Here is a 20294-nt window from a genome sequence, read left to right as displayed (position 1 = left end):
GTGCTGGACTGCCACTGCACAAATTGGCTTTTGAGAGTTTAATTTTGGTTTATAGAAAGCATATATCCAGATTTTACCCTTTTTAATGTATTATGTTAATGCATTGTTTTTAAATGTGAAGCATTTTGTCTTAATGTGGTTATACAGGTTGAGAAATCATGCAGAAACAAAAAACAGAGCAATTGAGTACAGCAATTTTTCATCAATTATCCTCCTTCTTTTGTAGATATTTGGGCAATTGGCTGCATATTTGCTGAACTATTGACTTCAGAACCTATATTTCACTGTCGCCAGGAGGACATCAAAACAAGTAATCCTTTTCATCACGATCAGCTAGACCGCATTTTCAGTGTAATGGGGTTCCCTGCAGGTAATTTGTTTTCATTAAAGCAGCAGACATAACACTAGTGAGTTGTTTGTTGTTTTTTTTCCTAGTTGTTTGTATAGGTATGAAGAAAGTGTCAGTTTGATGGATTTGGAAATGCTGGCAATTAAAGAACAATAGCACTGGCCAACAAACAGGAAGTCAAACAATTCCTGTAATTATTTCTTCCTGAGTATTACTTAACCAACAGAATTGTAAATGATTTTTCTTTTTTCCACACTACTGAAGATAAAGACTGGGAAGACATAAGAAAGATGCCAGAATATCCAACTCTTCAGAAAGATTTTAGAAGAACAACGTAAGTAATGACCATGTAACAACAGTTCATTGAGTGTGGGGGAGGCAGAGATCAGCTCCTACGCTCTGACTTCTTGGGGAAGGGATTTTGAAGTATTTGGGTTCTAACACTGTGGCAGCTGTTCTGTTTAAATAAGCTAGTTTACATGAATGGTGTTCTCTCCCTCAGCTGCTTGGTAAGAACATGAACTGAGTGGCCTCCTCCTTTCTCTAGAAGGGGTTGCTATAAGTGTAATTTAATCTATGGCAGGCACAGATAAATGAGCTTCCTTAACCCATTTCTATTACATATTCAAGATAATGTTGTTCATGTTGTGTGAGGAAGAATAGGGAAGCACTAGTATTTTTGACAAGTGGATATGTGAAGACAGCAATGTATTGGACAAAATTTTCTATTGAAGGTAACATGTTCAATAGGCTGTAATTCAAAGCCTGTCCAGGATCTGAGAATTTTCCACTTTTACTGTTTCCTGGTGCTTTGGCTAAATTAGTCAAGTGGTGATAATAGATCAGAGCTGGTAAGGAGTCACGTGGACTCCTTAAAGTAAGGTAGAGGACATAGATTTGGGAGTTTTGGATTCTGTTTCCAGTTCTGACATGGATTCATTACACTGGCTTTACACAGAATATGAAGCTTTTTTCTTTTGAAAATGGCTTTAGATAATCTCTGGAGCTGTAAATTAAATGCAAGGCACACGTCATAGGTATTTAAGGCAATTTTGAGCTAGGGAGCTGTAAGGACTATATGGTTTTCTGGAGATTGGGGAGACAGAATGGTAATCTCAAGTTCTACCCAAAAAACAATAGCTTAAATGTTGAGCTGTGATGAGCTGCTGAATACTTTCTGTGGCAGAGTGCTTTAGAAAATGGAGTATAAACTTCAAGTTGTGTCTCTGTCAATGTCCTTGTCAAGAGCTTATCCATATCCTATAAAAGTTGCATGTTTCATGGAGATAGTCTACACAGTTGGTAGCACTCCTATTGGTGAAAAGCACACTTCATGTGTGCAACTGCTGGATAAATATCTGATATGTCCTCTGATAGCAGTTCTTCTTACAGTTTACTTCCTGAGGGGTGGGAAATGTTTCTGTGGTCAGTTGATAGAGTTTCATGTTTTTAATGCACTATTATTTCAGACATATTTTCTTTAACTGTATTTTTCAGATATGCCAATAGTAGCCTCATAAAATACATGGAGAAACACAAAGTCAAGCCTGACAGCAAAGTTTTTCTTTTGGTAGGTGCAACTTGAAAATTGCTGTGATGACAGGAATGAAATTGCATTTCTAAGGGTAATATCTGTGTCTGTTTTCCTATCTCATTCTAATGAACACCAGTGTTAAAGAAAGCTATTTATCGCTAACTGGCCGTTCTTGAAATGTGTTTTTTTCATACACAAATTGCTTAAACTGCTGGAATTGAAGATCTGAGAGTCTTCTCTAGTTAAGATCTGCAAGACACTTGTATACCCAACCTTACCTTTAGGTCTGCTGTGCAAATAAGAGAGTGAGTATAATATGTGTCTTGATTCTGTGTGGCTTCAGAGACCTAAAGAGTCCCCAAAAGCTTAAGAGTTTTGTGAAGAAATGGAAGAGAAAAGGAGAAATTTATTTCCTGTTGTAATTTGGTTTTCTTTTTCTTCCCTCTGACAGTAGTCCACCACTGTTCTGGGGATGATTCCAAACAAAAGCACCCTAAACATATATTTACTGGTTGCCTAGTTGAGTCATCCATTGTAGGCCAACACAGGGTTGCTCTGTCTAATACAGCATAATTTCTGGATGTCTCTGTGATGACTTAGTGCTGTCTAAATTTAGGAATGAAGTTCAAAGTGACTTTGCTAATGCTGTGTACAGGGAGCTCTGTAATGAGGCTCTTAGTGCAGCTTGACTTTCAGTGGTCTGTTTTCAGTTACATATTCAGCATAGCAGTCATCTCTCTATGTCCTGGCAAAGATTTGCTCTTTGACTCATTAGCTGCTGGTTGATGATGACACAAAGAGCTGTGGAAACAGAATAGGTTGGTCCCAAGTGGGTGGAAGGGAAGAATTTCATAACAAGACTGAAACTTGAAGGAAAATGAATTAAAAATTCTTAAACTCAACTTACTGGGCACACACTGGAATCACCTGGAGGGTAAGTCTAACTGTAAAGACAACAGTTGCTATCATCATTGGTTAGCACATGAATTTCCATGTTTTCCTACCAAAAGTGGAATCCACCAGAAAACCTGCTTCTCTCAGCTTATATTACTAATTCTCTAAGGCTGAACACTGAGTTGAGAATCATCTTGGGTGGGTTGGCTGCTTTTCCCAGGGGAAATATTAACCAGATCTCTGAAGAACAACAAAACCAACCATACTTTGCCCTTCTTCCTGAACATCGTGACAAAGTCTTAGTTCTCTAAGTAAGGTAGTTTGTTAGATTTTTCTCACAGTTCAAGGAGTGAATAAGGGTGGCTTAATAATCAGCTACAGAGACAATGGCTGATCTCAAATAGGTCAGTCTCCCAAAGCTCTGAATAAGAATGCCTACTAGTATGGAATACCTTCCTGATACCTCATTGCTGTACATTGGAGGTACACGTATTGTGCAGCAGACTCCCTAAAACTCCTTGTTCATATCCAAGACAGTTATTTTTATGAGATGATCTCCATCTTGCAGGGTGACCTCTGAAGATGTTTGCTTTGTAGCATTGATTGAGACTGTGCTAATGAGTACAGGAAGTGTGGTTCATGGGGAACAGATGGCATCAAGTAGATCAGTGCAGAATAGCAAGTGACTCTTGACAAAGAGAATGATATTATGCCATTCTGCTGATTGACATTGAAAGATAATGTCTACATGAAGGGCAGAATGTTTTCCATTCAAGAAGAGGCATCTGTTCTTGCTGTCCTGGAAAAATTACAAGCATAGTCTTCATAGCTGTCATGTCAGGCCAGTGGAGCCTAAGAGCTTGAGACCTGCTGGGAAGTGTGGGATTTTGATAAAATCTAGTCTCATTGGTTTTATTTCCAATGTTGTCTTAGTAGCTATTGCCCTAAAAACAAATTGTCTCCAGACTTTTTTTAAATTCATTTTCCCAGAAGCTACAGGTAATCAGAATTTCTCAAAGAAGTTGGTTCACGGTAGCATCACCAATAGGCAGGTTATCTTGCTGGGAGTGATATTGTGTGTGGTATTACTTGGAATGGGCTAGCTGATTGTATCCTCAGGAGTGAAGCAGGAATGCTAAGGGAAGGAGTCCATGGGGCAGAGGCTGATGCCCTGTGCTCTTCTGTCAACGATGACATCTGGTACCAAGATCAGGAGTGGCCTTGTATAGATTATGCATTTTTGTCTCTACAAGTCTCTGTGGAGGAACTGGGAATTTTGCATAACCTGTAATGGAGCCAGAAGCTGCTCTAGCTGACAAAAAATTTTCATGTAGGGAAAGGTTATTTGAGGTAAAGATATTGAGTACCACACTGTTGTCTATAAGGTATTGTGTGAGGTCACTATGTAGAGAGCCAACATATCATTAGAAGTCCAGTTTGTGAAGATGCACAGAAAATGTAGGGTTAAGAGTAATCTCACCACACAAAAATACAGTGAATAAGCATCCATTCAAACCCTCCAGGTGTATTCAATGCAGGAATAGCTTGAGGTGTATCTCTAGGCAAGCAGCAGAAACCCATTTGGGAGCTAGTTGCAAATGAACTGATGGGTGGAGAGACAGCCCAAATGGCTCTCTTTTGCTGTGAGTCTTTTGAGATCTGTGGCCCATAAAGTATGTGAGTAAGAGTTGGGAAGGAGATGGCAAAAGTACAGAGAGTTTTGAGACCTTATCTATCAAGTAGGGTTAACTACTACTATTGAAAAAGATTATTCCTTGTATTTCCTTTCTTGAGGAGGGTGAGTGCTTTTACTGAGGCTGTTTGCTGTAGCATATATATATATAGAGAGAGAGAATATAAAATTGTATGTCAGGTTTTTAATTTTATTGGAATAAAAAGCCCCAAAAACCCATGCCAAAATCACATTCTTTTGTTGAATATCCAGGCAGTTTTTGTTGGAGACCTGAAAGAGAGTTTGAGCTGAGATGTCCTTTACAGAAGGAAATTTATTTTCACTACTGGCTTGAATTAAAAGAGTATTGTGTGAGAGCAGGATACTGTAGAATGTGAGCACCCAAATTTTCTACTGTAAGTTCATCAGAATGTGATAAATAAGTAACTATTTTAAATTATGTGATATGCCTATAATTCCTATTTTATACTACTAATATATCGTAATCCTCTTTTATAGCCTGCTGCAGTCAAAAGCACTCTAGCTAATAAATTTGTGTTTGTTTTCCTCCTAGCAAGGAACAAAGGTTACTAGGAAGGGTCTGTTCCTTCTCATTTTGGTACCAATTAGAGTGGGTTTGGGAGCTGCACGAGCAGCAGAGTGCTCTGATTCTGGAATGTTGCCAGTGCAAGAAATGAAGATTTATGGTTTCTGTCCCTAAAGTGATACGAAGACTCCTAGTCGTGTTCAGTCCATTCTGACACTTTTTTCCCTTTTGTGTCAGCAGTAGAGCAGTATAAGCTATACATGTACCACAAAAAGCTGTTCTTTAGCAATAATGTTTTATGAACCTGTAATAGCTGAATTTAGCATTGCTTTAGTGCAGTGGTTCAGCCTGAGCAATTAATACTGCCTGATACTCTTAACCGTTTATTACGTGAGAAGTACTTCACAACCACAGTACTTTGATGGATGTGCATTGTAGTTCTTGGGAACTTCACTGAACAAGCAATGCTAACTTAGGCTTGTCTGGACAAGCCAGAAATAGTTTAGCAATCCACAATCCAAGACATACAAGTCATAGTTTGAAAAATGATAGTTTGATAAGCTTTTTGCTATTTTTATTGTTATGCTTTGCAGCTTCAGAAGCTTCTTACTATGGACCCTACAAAGAGAATTACCTCAGAGCAGGCTTTACAGGACCCCTACTTTCAAGAGGATCCTCTGCCTACATCAGAGTATGTATTCCCTCTTCTGTGAACATCTGGGGTGACTTCTCTCTGCTACATACTAGTCCCTGGAATGACATGATTGTTGAAAAATTCACAGATACCCTCCTGTGTACACAAGAAGTAGCAGCTCAGCCATGCTCAGTAGAAGCTACAAGTGTAGTACAGAAGTGTCTGTATCTACTGGTGTCAGAACTGAGTGGTCATGAAAAATAACCCACTACCACAGTAGTGTTGTAATTCTGAACACACTACCAAAGAGTTACAACATTGCTGCAGCATTTAGTGAATCAATCTCTGCCTCACACAGTCTCACAGAGCCCTGTTCTCTATGGCCTGGTTGACTGTGCCTCTCCCTAGGAGTGGGACAGTTTTCTGACCTACAGCCCATTCCCATGCCCTCTTTTCACAGGGTAACAGTATGAGAAAAGTGAAGACATAAATGACTGCCTAAAATCCCACCAGTCCTTTGTTCAGAAGGCTTGAGAGAATATTTTGTTGTCATGAAAAATTCAGATGAGAGACTCAGTTCCAGCTGGCAGATTTTGTCAGTTTCTCTTCCTAGTTTTCAGAAGCATGGTGGTGCATAGCATTATGATCTGTATGAACTTGATGCAGGAAGACTTCTACCTTTGCTTTCACTGTTTCCCCAACTAGCAGGCAACACCAAAAGGAGGGAACAGTCTCTGGAATAAAAACGGAGTCTAGTTGATACCAGTTGGGGTTTTAAAATCTCTTTTTCTGTTTGAAAAAATCAAACACTACATAGCAACAAGATTAAGAACTGTTTACACCCTTTTAAAAACCACGTCATGTTGATTGTATTCTGAATGCTGGCACAGAAATGTAAGAAATTGATACTGGTCAAGATCTGCCAGTAATTTTCTGCTTAGTGTTTATCTGATGCTATCCTGTAGGGAACTGCTATCCTGTAATCCATGGATTACAGGATAACATTATGATAAGGTCTCTGCCATAATCATTAAAGAATGTTCCAAATTCCATTGGTCAGATGAATTTTAAAGTGATGTTTTTTTCCTAAACAAGACCTGAGAAGCTTAGTGAAAGTAACTCTGCAATTGTGATTGGCAGATATATTGAAGCCTGTTGTAAGCCAAGGCATGCTCATAAGACACTAATACTCTTTGGATCAGTCCCTTTGTTCAGTGAGCCACGCATGTTCCAACTGGGTGTTATGGAACCTCTGACACTGTGTTTGTTCATTTTACCATCTGGATCAACAAGTGGTCGTTCTGGCATTTGGGCATGTTCAACCATGCCATGATTTCTAAATGACAGCCTTGTGCCAACAGCAAAGAGATCTGACATTACAATCAGCACCTATCTTGGGTGCTCACACTGCCACTCACTTGTGGAAACAGGATTTGCCAAATACAAGAAATGAAGTTATGTTATATGCGCTTGTTTTTAATATTGTATTAAGTAAAAGTATGCCATGTGTACATATTTGGTGGAGTGTTTACTGTTTACTGTGTTTCAGTGTGTTTGCTGGCTGTCAGATTCCATATCCGAAAAGAGAATTCCTCAATGAAGATGAACCTGAAGAGAAAGGGGATAAGGTACAGTAAACTTCATGTTTGGTTGGGGCTTTTTTACATTCAAGTATGCAATAAGAAAGCATCATGGTTCTAAATGAAAACTAATGAAACATGAAGAGTTAACCAAAAATGTTACAGAGTTAACCAAAAATGAAACATGAAGAATTAACCAAAATGTGTTTCCAAGGCAAAGCTCTCTTAAAACTGCTTTTCAGACAGTTGAAAAGTATCAGATGCCTCGGGGTGTCTCAGGTGGTATCACCAGCACAGTTTGCCCTGACCTGTGGGGAATGAGCTGGATGGGATGTTCTGTCAGCTGCAGCCTGCTCTCAGCTGCTGTGTTCCAAGAAGACCTTGCTACCTCCTGCAGCATCGCATGATGAAAATACGTTGTGAGCACATGAAAAGAATGGCATTTTCATTGTATGACTGGCATCCATCCAGCCATTTGAATGTAGATGGCTTTCGGGGTCTCAAATAAATAGTGGCAGCCTGCTTCTGGCACTACATCAGAACATTTCATCCATCTGCATGCAGTTTCCTGATCATGTTGTAAGGGCCCTCAGACAAAGGAGTAATAAGGATTCTGAACTGTTCTGGTAGCAACAATCTGCTCTGAATATTCTCTTTTCCATAGCCCCATAGACATGAGCGAGAACTTGTTTGTGTGCATAATAAATTCTGGGGTGTTTGCAACATAATCTGCTGTGCTTGGTGCGTGTAGCTCAGCTGTGCTGTGTGACCACAGCAATTGTCCCGTGGTGCTGGGAAGGGCGGACAATGGTGCCACAGTGTAGGAAACAGCGTGTTATTTTCATGGAACAGGGTACAGTGAGGCACCAACAGTGATGTATAGCTAACCAAAAGTGAAGAGAACAGTCTTGAGCTATGAGAGAACAGTTATCTGAGGGCTATGTGAGAAGGGCTGTTGTCTTTGGGAGAAACCATTTGAGGACATGAATATTCTGTTTTCAATTTTCTGTGTAGCATGACAAGCTGAGTTTAAACCTATATTTTAGAGAGCAAATTTTGTTTTCAGAACTTCTATTGCAGATTCTTTACTGGGAACAAGTGGTAGTATCCATGATTTTTGTTTCCAGATGGTTTTTTCCAGAGGAGGAAACAGACCCCTGAGCAAAAATAAAATTAAATTCATGATACTAATTTGATTGTAATTTACTAGTTTTGCTTAACTCTCATACTCAAAAAACAAGAAGAAACCTTATGAATTAAAGTTACTCTGGCTTTTTTACATTTAAGTCAGTGTATTTGAAAGGAAATATCTGTCTTTTTCATGGGAATGTTGCAGGGGTGATGACAATGGCAGGTTTATATTTAAAGCAGCCAATATATAAATGGTCTTTGAGATGGTTGAGGACAGTCAGGTATTTATGCACACTCCAAATTAAACTTTTTCTTAGGCTGTTTAGCTTATACAAGTCCCACATTACTCATTGAATGTGTTCCTGCAGTGTAGAAAATGTGGAGGTAAAGGCTATTCTGAAAGTTGAATCTGTTCCATGTTTTGTTGCTTTATGGTGTTGTTGTAAATGAAAGGTTTTATTTTTTTTAGACTGGTTTGTTACTGGTTTGTTTTTAAAACAGTAAATATCTGTACAATCATTTGGAAACCTGGAGAAGTTGTCTCTGTTTATTTGAAACTTACATCTGAATTAAATAACATTTAGCATAAGCATCCATTCTTCAAAATGCTTAATTGTTAGTTAGCAAGACTAAAATAAGAGTTTGTAAAACAAAGTGAAAATGTAATTTTATAATTTAAATTCTGTTGGGCAAGTTTCTGCTAGGTTTGTTCTAGGTAGAACTGAAATTTCATTTTGGTAATATGTGCCTGATAGGTGAAATATGGCTAAGTGTAGACGTTTCATGAGCTTAGTCACTTAGGAGCTGCCATGAATCAGAGTGACCTAAGGACAAGGTTTTTGCTTGTCAAAAAAGCCATTTTTGTGCAGTTAGGTGGTGCAGCCAGGCCCCAGCTGGAGACTGACAGAGCAGGTCTCAGTCTCTAGCTAGGTAGTAGCAGTAGTAGTTCCACACAAGAGCAAACTCCAGCTAGTCAACTAAATTATATGCTAACAACTGAAGCACAAAACCTGGGACATATAACAAGCTCTTGCCTTTCATTGTGAGAGTACCTTCAACATTTGTTTACACATTAAAAAATAGAAGTTTTTCAGCTCACACAATTATCGAAAATAGGGTGCCCCCAACTCAGGGAATTATTGGCATCTGACTCCATTGATTCAGAAGGCTGAACAATTGCTTTATTAAACTATATTATATTACATAATACTATACTGTAACTATTCTACAAAGAATACTAAAGAATACTCGTGACTGTCTCTCGACAGCCAGGACACAGTTTTGAGCCAATTGGCCAATGAAACAAAACAATCCTCAAGAGAATCCAATTGACAAATCACTTCAGGTAAACAATTTTCCCAACACATTCCACATGTGCAAAACAACAGGAGTAGCAAGTAGAGATAAGAATTGTTTTTCTCTTCTTCTCTCTGTGCTTCTTCAGGAAAAAACCCTGAGAGAGAAAATTATGTCTCTCTCTGTTCAGAGAATAGTAACTACCTTACTATGAAAACACTCATTTCAGAATTGTAACACAAATATACCTTAGTTATTGGTGTTTTGTTTGTATAAGTGAAGTTCAAACCATTATTAAAAATAAATTGCTTCTTGATAGTTTTTTTTTTACAAGCTAATTTGATTAACTTTTTAGATTACTGAGGTCTAAATATCCCAGGAAATAGAATCTGACTGTGATGGGATTTGAGGACTACATGTAGGGGGATACATTATGGGTTTTGCTAAATGTGAAATGGAATTTCATGCCATCTCTTAAGTCCTTGAAGATGCAAGTCTTCTTTGTAGTCTTTAATGAATACATCACTGCAAATTTTGTTGGAATGTATCTTGGGAGACTATTGATGAATGGCATAGATGCAGATCTTTTATGTCATTTATCTGAGGAAACTAAAAGCCTCAAGGTAAGGGGGACACCAAGAATTTTCTGCTAGTGGCAACTGGTTGTCATAATTTCTGAGAAACTAATAAAGTAAGGTTTTAATTAAAAGGCTGCCATACTAAAGCTTTGGTTGTTATATAAGCAGATATTATATATAATATGATATATATATATGATATAATATGATATATATAATATGATAATATTATATGATATATAAGCAGATATTATACAAAAAAAGCCCCAACCTATCCTGGAATGTTCTGTACAATATCTTAGGGGAAGGATAGTAAGGCTTTTTAATTCAATCCATGTCAGTTGAAGGTTTTTTTTCATGATGAGCAAGTGACATCTTTCCCAGAACTGTAATCATGGAGGACAGAGTTGCACTCCATTCATTTTCTGACCTTCCCTCCACTTCCTCAAATACTCCTTTTAGTCTGTAGCCTTCTGAAGCCAAAAGAGCTCTCAATATCTTTTGTTCTTGTGTTCTTCTTCTTAACCTTTTTTTCCCCTTCTGTGACATTTTTCTCTGTTTATTTTCCTTCTAGGAAGCAGTGTCATCTTAATTATCTGGCTTCTCTTCCTTTACTAGTCTCCTCCTTCCCTTGCCAGATTCTTCTTTCAGCAGTTTCCTCCTCTTTTGTCTTCAACATTTCTGGTTCATTTTCACTTTTCTGCTATTTCAGTAAGATTTTCTGACCCTGTACGTTGTGCACTGTGCTGGGGCCTATTCACAGTACAGCACTATTTACAAGGAGTTTAAAAGCATGGGAAACCAAAATACTAATGAAACCTGTTTTTGGTTTTGCCACAGAATTTCCTCACAACCAGGAAGACGTGATAAAATTCCTTTGGTTTCACTGTGCTCACCTTTCTGGCAGTAATGCTGTCAGCCTTCTTCAGGCGAAAAGTGAAAGTTTGAAATGTGGTTTTGATTCTGTGTGAACAAGGCCATTGAACCACTTAAAACAACTTACTGTGGGTTCCCCATGTCTGCCACTGAGCACTAGGGAAATTCTGGGTGCTTTGATTTACTTCATTAGGTGATTACTCTTTATAAAGGGTTTCTTTTATCCTCTCTGAACACCTGGTGTCTTGGTTTGAAAAAGACAGGTGTCCACTAAGGGAGGCAGGAGCCTTCCTTGAAATGGAAAATGTAAACCCCCTCCCTCCAAATTATTATAATTTTTGAAAATAAGAGGCTCTCAGGCAAAGATATGGGAATAGGAATAACAGTTCTTTACTAGGAAAATTAAAAATACAAATGCAGTAGTACAAACAAACAAAAAAAACCAAAACCACTGACAGAGTTAGAATACAACCTGACACCCTGCTGGTCAGGGTGTTGATAGCAGTCTGATTAAATGGTGGCTGCAGTCCTCCTGCAGTGACAGGTGTGGTTCTGCTGAAACAATGATCCTGTAGAAGGGTGTAGTTTTCTTCTGAACATTAAGTGGTAGTGTAGATGGTCCTGATCTTCCTCTGGGAATCCAGTGGAGAAGAAAGCTGCTCCTCTTGGAATCCAGTGGAAAAGGCTGCCTGTGGTGTTCCAAATCCCAGATTATATCCAGGTAGGAATGATTGGCTCCTTCCCCTGGGCAGAGCATCTCACGATGGGATGATGTAATTTTATCAGTGAGGCTCAATGACCCATTGACAGCAGATGTCTCCCCAGAGGGAGGATTGCTTGTGGAAGCCAAAAAGAAAAACTGCCCAATTAAAAGAAGATAACCGCCCCACCTCTAACAGATGATAACAGAGCATACAACCCCACCCACTTCTTGCAACCCAGGACACCTGGGTAGCTGTAGGAGGCACTTGACTGTCTTGCCAGTTTAAATCCAGCTTGTTTGATTAAAAAAGCAAAATGACCACAAGTGGGACACCCCACACGTGTGCAGGTCTGTACCGAGGGTGAGCCTCTCCCAGCACTCAGCCTTGCTGTGTTTTCCCATCACACGAGGGCCCGCCTCCCCCTCGGTGACCCTGGGCTTGGCAGCTCCATGAAGCTCACAAACCTAGCTCACAGCAAGTGACCGTGTTGTGTGGCTTCTTCCCTCAGAATCAGCAGCAGCAGAATCAGCATCAGCAGCAAGCAGCACCTCAGCAGCAGGCGCAGGCGGCGCCGCAGCAGCCGCAGCCGCAGCAGCAGAGCAGCAGCCAGACCAACGGGACGGCGGCGGGCGCGGGCGCAGCAGGAGGGGGCGCGGGCGCGGGGCTCCAGCACAGCCAGGACTCCGGCCTCAACCAGGTGCCTCCGAACAAGAAACCACGCATAGGGCCTTCAGGCGCTAACTCAGGCGGGCCTGTCATGCCTTCAGATTATCAGGTACCTCTGGAAATTTTGCTGCTTCTGATACTCTAAGGCCAAGGGCCAAAATGGCATTTTTCCCCCTTCCCAGCTGCAAGAACAGACCGCGTTTTCATGAATTTTTGATGTGACCTGAGGCATGCTGAGGTTTTGTTCTGTGATTAGTAATTTACAATAGAATACCAGTTTGAGTTGTACCTGCTGCACCCTGTAAAGAGTTGAGAACTAGTCCACTCCAGGAAAGCACTTAAATATTTGCTTAACTTGAGAGTAATCTTGCTGAAGCCAGTGGATGTAAATGCTGCGCTGCATCAAGTTCAGGATACTCGAGTCTTGGCAATATTAAATCCCATGTGAGGTGCAGATGTGAGACAATCCTGAGAAGGAGAAGCAAAGTTAGAAAGAACCAGGCTCTCCCATTTCATTCCTCCTATTGTCACATGTATGAAGTATGTATTTCATTCTGGTATCTTTTAAGATTACTTATAATGTTAAAGAAAAAAATGCATGTAAGCACAGGAATGACAGTTTGGTTCATCCATTTGATTCATGCCAGAGCAGGGCACAAAGACATGCACTGTTTCTAATGTGACCAAAGTAGAACAGATTTCATGTTTTTCGGTACAGTAGCATTCATAAGGAAAAGCACTATCACTGAATATTTTTTGAATTTGCGTACTTGTCTTTGCTTACTAGAATTATATTTTCCACTGAAAAACTGACTTACATTAAATATAGAAAACATTTAACTTACCAGGATCTTCAGTACTTCAGAGTTTATACTTGCTGGAGCAGTAATTAGTTGAAAGAAAAATAAAAAAGAAAGATAGATATTAAGGGTAAATTTTAAGTTATGGTAGGAATTCTGTCTGCTCCTCGCCTCCAAGAGGGTCTCACCTTGGAGAATGGTCTTTTCAGGCTGCTTTAAAGTTAAAGTAAGTAGGGTTTAAGACACCAGCTCTACAGTTGTCTTGACTCAGCCTTCCAGACCTTCTCCACAGACAATTGATTACTCAGTGCCAGACATATTTCTCCCATTTTTGTTTAACTCCTTTAGTTGCAAATTGTCATGAAGGCATTGAGGACAATTTAAGGGGAAAGACATCTACGTTTCTTTTTTGAAAAGTTCAAGACAGGCTTGAGGACTGGACAGAACAGTACATAAATACTGCACAGCATTTATGGCTGGTCTGGTTTGGTCTATACTTTGAGGACTGGTGTGCTGCATTTGGTGATATCTGTTACAGAATTCTTATCCAGTTCTCTGAATTGTTGGCAAACTTCCCCCTAACAAGTTGCTAGTAGTCTAAATATTCTTTTTTTCAGATTTTTTTTGCCCTCTGTGACGCTTTTCTTCTAAACTTTAACAGCACAGGCATCAAAATCGTGATCTGTGTGTTTCTTTTACGTCATTCACTAAATTGTAGGGTCTGATTATCCATTTTTACACTTGTGTTTGGCTATCTGCCTTTAACTTCTAGCTGACTATCTTCTGTTCCACAAAGGAATGTCTGCAATTTGTCAAAGTCTGACTTTATTAAAAACAAATTCTCATATGTGAAACAAAAATAAGCATGGGCAAGTGAATGCATTCTTCTAGTCTTAAGGCAGTAATTTTACTCCATTTTATCTTATTCGGAAGATTCTCTTTGCTTTGAGTTTCATTTAGCTTGTGGTCTGCAGTTTTTGTTGTCATTCACCAGCCTCAATCTATGTTGCTTCCACAAATGACAGTGCAAAGCTCTTTTGTTGAATTTTACTGAACCTTCCTTATGTGACTTTGGGCATTTTGCTTGCCATGGTGAGCTGATGCTTTTCATCCAGAAAGAGCACCTATAAAATCATTGAATTTATCACAATTCTTTTTCTTTTCCATTAGAAGTTGAAAAACTTCCCAGAATTTTGAGAAAAATTTCAGGTTTCAGACACTGTGTAACACCACCAGCCTTATCATGGGATTGTGGTGGGGTTTACCTTGCTGGACAGCCTCCTGTCCATTGAGCAATACTTCTCATGCCAAGTAATTTTGTATGTTGCATTATTGGGCAGCTCAGAATTAATTCTGGATAGGAAATGGTTATGATAATGAAAGGGCAAATTCAGCAGGCTGCAGGTTGCAAGATCCACAAATTTGTCTTGCTGAGGTTGGAGTCCACTGAGCTGACAGTCCTGAACTGTGGAGGGGAAAAAAAATACTCAGGAAAATGAATGTTAGGTTATGTACATACACATACCCATTTTTAAGCAGTTGTCCTTGTTTGCAGTAGTTAAGGTATCAGGTTAAAAGACTCACTTAATATTATGTTATGTAATCTTAATGGACAATTTATCATTTAGATAAATTGAGTAGTAGTCATGGTTACCTTTTTCTCAGAAAAGAGTAAAATGTTTATAACATTTATTATTGCCTATCTTGAGAAGGGTGTTTGTAGTCTTAGTATTAATAGCATTTGCATTAATAACATTTAAAATAACAGTAAGTGTAAGTTTAAGAAACACATGAATTTTGAAAGGGAGTCTGCTCTCTTTGTCTCTTGTGTACTTTTTCTTCAGAAAATGGGTGTGTACATACTGTACTTTTAGGTGTCTCCAAGGGTTCTTGTGTGTTTTGTGTACTGTGTTAAAGCTGATTGCAGATCAGAATGATGACTAGGGTTTGATGGGACCCTAAATAGTAGCACTGTTTAGTCAGTTTCCCCAACAGTCATGTTTTAATGAGCACCAGAGAGGTTAAAAGTTTCCTGAGCTGCATGGTCCTAGCAGGCTGGACCTGTTATGATCATTCCTTTGATCCCTCTCTTTTTTCCTGCAGCACTCCAGCTCGCGCCTGAGTTACCAAAGCAACATTCAGGGATCTTCTCAGTCCCAGAGTACAATGGGCTATTCCACATCGTCTCAGCAGAGCTCTCAGTATCACCAATCTCATCAGTCTCACAGGTACTGAGGGGCCTGGCAGGCTGCACTCAGAAAGGAATGGACTAGAAGCCAGAAGACTCCAGCAATATGAAGTTCATAATGATGAGAAGACCAAAAATACAAACTATGATGCAGAATTAAAATTCATGATGATAAAAGGAAAACTTCACTCACTGAAGACTTCCCCCATCCCTGCCCCATCCCTTTATTGCCATAAAGGAGATTCTTGTGAAGTTTTCCTTCCTTCCTGCCCTTGCATGTGCTCCATCGTGGTTACTCTAATGAACCCTTCTGATCTGAACCCAGCACTTAACTTCTTTAACCTTTGGAATTTTGAAGGATTCCTGGTGCACCTTCCTTATGCTGTAGTGATTGCCATAAATCTGTCTTTTCAATCTCTTTGATGGGATTTTAAAGTTTTAAAATCTTGAACTCCCAGGCTTTCAAGCTTGTATATAGTTAGTTTTATACTAGGCGAACCAGTTTAGCTATACAGGTATATTGCACCTTTTTAAAGCACTATGTTATTTTCACAGGATATTACTGTTTTGCTCATGGATGTCAAGAACAGCAAAATTTTACTGTTCCAGAGTATTTTACTATTCTGTTTTTATTAGTCTAGTTTTCAGGCAAAGTATTAAAAATAAAAAATTTTAAAAATTAATAAAATGTAAAAAGAAAAATGAAAAAAGAAAAAAAACCCTCCCAAGTCTCTGCAGCAACAGATATGCTTCATGCTACTGGACTGAACGCCAAACAGAAGATTGCTGATATTTCTTAACTCATTCACATTGAATTCTTGAAATCACAGTGATCATGCTCTGACTAGTTTTAAATTAAGCATTACTTTAAATGAAAACAGGACAGTCACATGAAAAGGAGATGCTTTCAGGATCTGTTGGAACAGAAGAATGGAATGTCTTCCCAGGCTGGACACCAAAATAGTCAGGAAAATGTATTTACTGCCCTCAAGTCTCAGTAGGAATGTGGATGACGGGCTTTTTCTGTATTTCTGCGAAGTAGCTTATTAATGTGTGTGAGAGTTCTATAAATTTAGCTTTCTTTCACATTCCTGAGTCAGTTCTCAAAATTTAAAGGTGACAGAAATAATAAGACTTGCAAAAACAAATGCATTTAATCATTTTATGTTAGAATTTATAATTAAGAGAAATTATTGTGCAGTTTGAAAAGCATGTTGAAAATTGTTCCTTTTTCTTGTTTATAATGCATATTCTGTGTCCCTCACATTGCTGTGATTAACCAGATTAGTTACACCAGATGCGCTTGATTGCTCTGAAATGTTTCTTTTTCCCTAGAGCAAACATGTTTTGATTGTGCCTAAGGGACTGTAAGTGGATGGGTAGCTGGCAGAAAATCCCTAGTAATTAAGCAAGAGTTCAGAAGCATAATCAGAGGATTATTGTCCAACTTCTGGAACCACAGTTATTCAGAGACACACAACATGTAATTTGGGACAGCTTCGTTTTTGCTTCAGCCTTCAGAAATAAGGCTGGCTCTTGTGGCAGAAAACCTAGAGGAATGCATTTAGAAAGCTACTGGCAGTGTAACATCAGAGAGCTTCTACAGCTGGTGTCCAGAGAAGAGATGACAGGAGTTCAGGTGTAAATGGTCAGTGGTAACAGGTTTTTATACTGCAGTGTTCTCTTCTGTCCTGTGCCCACCCAAAAAAATGGGGTACCATTGCACATTCACACTGAAGTTGTGATCAGATGTAGCAAAATGAGTGAGTCTGTTTGCTCTGAGGAAAATGCTTTTTGTCACATACATGGTTCTACCGGATTTGATCTCCCAGTCGTCTTTAATGCCCCCTTCCTCCTCAAATTCATGCTGTTTTCCTGCTTTGTGTGAGCAGTTGGCTTGCTTTGGCCGTACCTACCATCATGTGATTTTGACAACACCCAGCTGCTCCAGAAAAGCAGCTAAAACCTGCTTTTGTCATCAAATGGATAAGAAGGTGGTGAAAAACTAAATGAAGCAATTGAAGGGAAAAATTCTTTCTGGGGAAAAATAATCTCCCAAAGGATACTTTCAGTGTATAACCCTTGAAATGCTACATTTTATACTTACTGTAGTACTCTGAAATGACAGGTTTTAATTGTTCCTTTATTTCAGTGACTGTGGGGTGACATTCTTTCTGTCTCCCCCCTTAGTGATGTTAGGATGAGGTACTTTTGCTCAAATGGGTATTTGGCCAATGCTATTAAGTAGCACTACTTTTATACTTCTGCAATTTGAATGTCACATTTCTGGAAATTAACTTAGGGCAGAATGATTTTTGTCCCCTCATTCTTTTCATCCTTCTGTTCTCTCAAAAGTATTTTGTCTTTTGTACTACAGCTATCTAACAATTTTTTTTTCCCTGCTGTGACTGGCAGCTGATCATCAAAATTCATACAAGATCAGGAGGTGTCAGGGGACCACTGGTTAATTAAGGTGGGCTCTTGTGCCAATAAGGCAAAATCATGGTGTAGATTAATCTGTATGTAGAGTGTGAAACTTCACAGCAATGTAAGGTGCTTTAATTGAGTGAACTTCCAGCTTCTAGAGCGACTGCCACAACCTCTTTCAGCTGCACTTGCATTTCTTGTCCTGGTTGGGTTGATAGATGACCACATGCCACTCTTCTCTCTAGCTTTTATGCGCACAGGTGAAGCCGAGCCATCTTCCTCCAAAATTCACAGCCAGGAGGAGAGGGAATAAAAGCAACAGCACTGTCTGCAAAACGTAGGCTCTGCACACTCTTGTAGTTTCTTCACTGGGATTAAATAATTTGCCTTTTCTTGGGAGCTTGATGCATGCTGCCAGGGTTGGTAGCAGTCATAGTGGAAGAAGCCTTGCTGCCTAGGGGTTATCCCATGAGGTAAAAACTCTGCTTTCAGAAGTGAATTGTGCAGTTTGTCGTGGGAAACCAGGACCATGTGATTTTTATGAGGTTTTTTTTTTGCCTGTGCAGTTTCTTTATTACTCAGCTCTGTCTCTGCCCATAACGTATAGACCCTCAGCAAAGTGTTTCACGCCGGTTCTGAGAGGCGCAGAGCTGTCTTCTCCATCCTGGTGGGAGAACGGGCTGCTGAACACAGCTTTTCACATCTAGGCTCAGAGGAAACAAACATGTGGGGAATTAATGGGATGAGCAGCCTGCTCCGTGTTGGTGAAGTTTATGTAGCACAAACTGCACAATGAAGGAAAAATATAGGGAAAGCTGCGACTCCTGCACTGTATCTGTGACACTGTATCTGGGGAGGGGGAGGGAAGCGCATTCGTAGCGGGAGGGGTGGCAGGAAGCTAGAAGTGTTCAAATATGTATGATATTTTATATAAACATAATAAGCTTAGTTCCCCTTCATAATCTTCAGGAATGGTACTTTAACACCATTAAGTAAAGAATTGTTTTAGGATTAAATAAATGTATTGTACATAAGGCCATACGTAATCTTCTAAAAATGTCGCCAGACAGGAGCAATGTGTATTACAATATGAAAAAAGTCCTTAATGCACTGTTATCTCCTAAATATTTAGTAGTAAATTAATGCTATTTAATTTTTTTAAAAATTTGTCTTGTGTAGACACTAAAAAGTATTACACAAAATCTGGACAGAACATGTCCTTTTTAACAGCAATTTAAAGAACTTTTTATATATGTAAGGTAGTAACTTTTCAAATTGTTCTAGTTGTATATTCCCATGTTTACTATTTGTGGAAGTGTGCCTGTCTCTACTCAGTTATTTTTTTTCCTAATAATTTCATGCACGCATCTTTCATTTTTATAGTTTCCATTAGAAATTACTGTGTATGCGCCTGGTGCTGCCACAAAACTTTCCCGCTCTAGATCTGTGGTGGCCGCATTCAGTAATGCCCGTGCCAATGGGCTACCAAAACCACGAAGCAAAATACTTGTTTCTCATTCTAGAGTTGAGAGTTTACTGCTTTTAAGTTGTCCTGATGTCACTCTTGAAATGACTGTTAAAACTAAGCTATGAGTTCATTGCATTTATTTTATATTCTTGGTTGTAATGAAATGGAATTGACTTTGCTTCAGTGTGAATTTTTTTAATAAAATAATATACATTTGTAATAATAATAAAAAGATCAAATCAAATAAGCGTGCAGAAAAGTTTTTGTAAATGTCAACTTCGGGCTACCAGTAGGGAAAATACAGCCCACAAAATTGCAGTTGTAATTATATTCAGGATGTTTATGATATCATACACCACAGAAAACAAAGCTTGCAAAACCTCAGAGTTGAAATTGCAGTTTTTAAAATGCCCACGAGGATATTCACAGCTATGTGTCTATCAAAATAGAATGAAGCCTTATGGAAAGTAGGATTGATGGAGTGTTCTCTTAGGTTTTGCTCTCTTGCTTGTACGGGTGTGCCATGCTGATGGCACTTGTTGAAATTCATTATTGCTTGCATGACAACCCTGTAGATGCATCTTCTGAAAAAGAAAGCTGGTTTACTCTTTTCTGGAAATAAATGCTTTCCTGCTTTCTCCTCTTGCTGGATTTTGCAGCATTGCAGTATTTCAGGTGGCAACACGGAAAGTATGAGCTGGAGCGTTATTGGTGGGTTTTCACAATGAGATTTTGTGTGCTTTGCTAGTCTGCGTGTTTCTGTTCCATCTAACTTTGGATGGGTGGATGGATGGACGGACAGACGGATGGATGGATGGATGGATGGATGGATGGATGGATGGATGGATGGATGGATGGATGGATGAATTTCTTCCAAAAATCCCACTTGTCTTTTCCATAACAATTGCATGGGTAAGATTGGTTGGGATTTACTTGCACTGCCCATTGCC

At 39.2% G+C, this 20294-nt stretch overlaps 1 protein-coding gene across 1 annotated transcript in view; it reads left to right on the top strand.

The window, feature by feature from the left end:
• Positions 1 to 19830, top strand: part of CDK19 (cyclin dependent kinase 19) — a 123135-nt gene extending 103305 nt beyond the window's left edge. The window contains exons 7-13 of the mRNA XM_084203096.1: positions 227 to 370; positions 614 to 683; positions 1847 to 1919; positions 5590 to 5687; positions 7180 to 7258; positions 12304 to 12570; positions 15365 to 19830. Of these exons, the coding sequence (XP_084059222.1) occupies positions 227 to 370; positions 614 to 683; positions 1847 to 1919; positions 5590 to 5687; positions 7180 to 7258; positions 12304 to 12570; positions 15365 to 15496 (863 nt within the window). The 3' untranslated portion in view covers positions 15497 to 19830. The remainder of the gene's footprint in view (positions 1 to 226; positions 371 to 613; positions 684 to 1846; positions 1920 to 5589; positions 5688 to 7179; positions 7259 to 12303; positions 12571 to 15364) is intronic.
• The last annotated feature ends 464 nt before the right edge of the window (positions 19831 to 20294 follow it).

This window comes from Fringilla coelebs (genome assembly GCF_963513975.1).
Source record: "Fringilla coelebs genome assembly, chromosome: 3".
NCBI classification, from domain to species: domain Eukaryota; kingdom Metazoa; phylum Chordata; class Aves; order Passeriformes; family Fringillidae; genus Fringilla; species Fringilla coelebs.
Note: the sequence above shows the minus strand (reverse complement) of the source record. Positions and strands in the feature narration are given on the sequence as shown.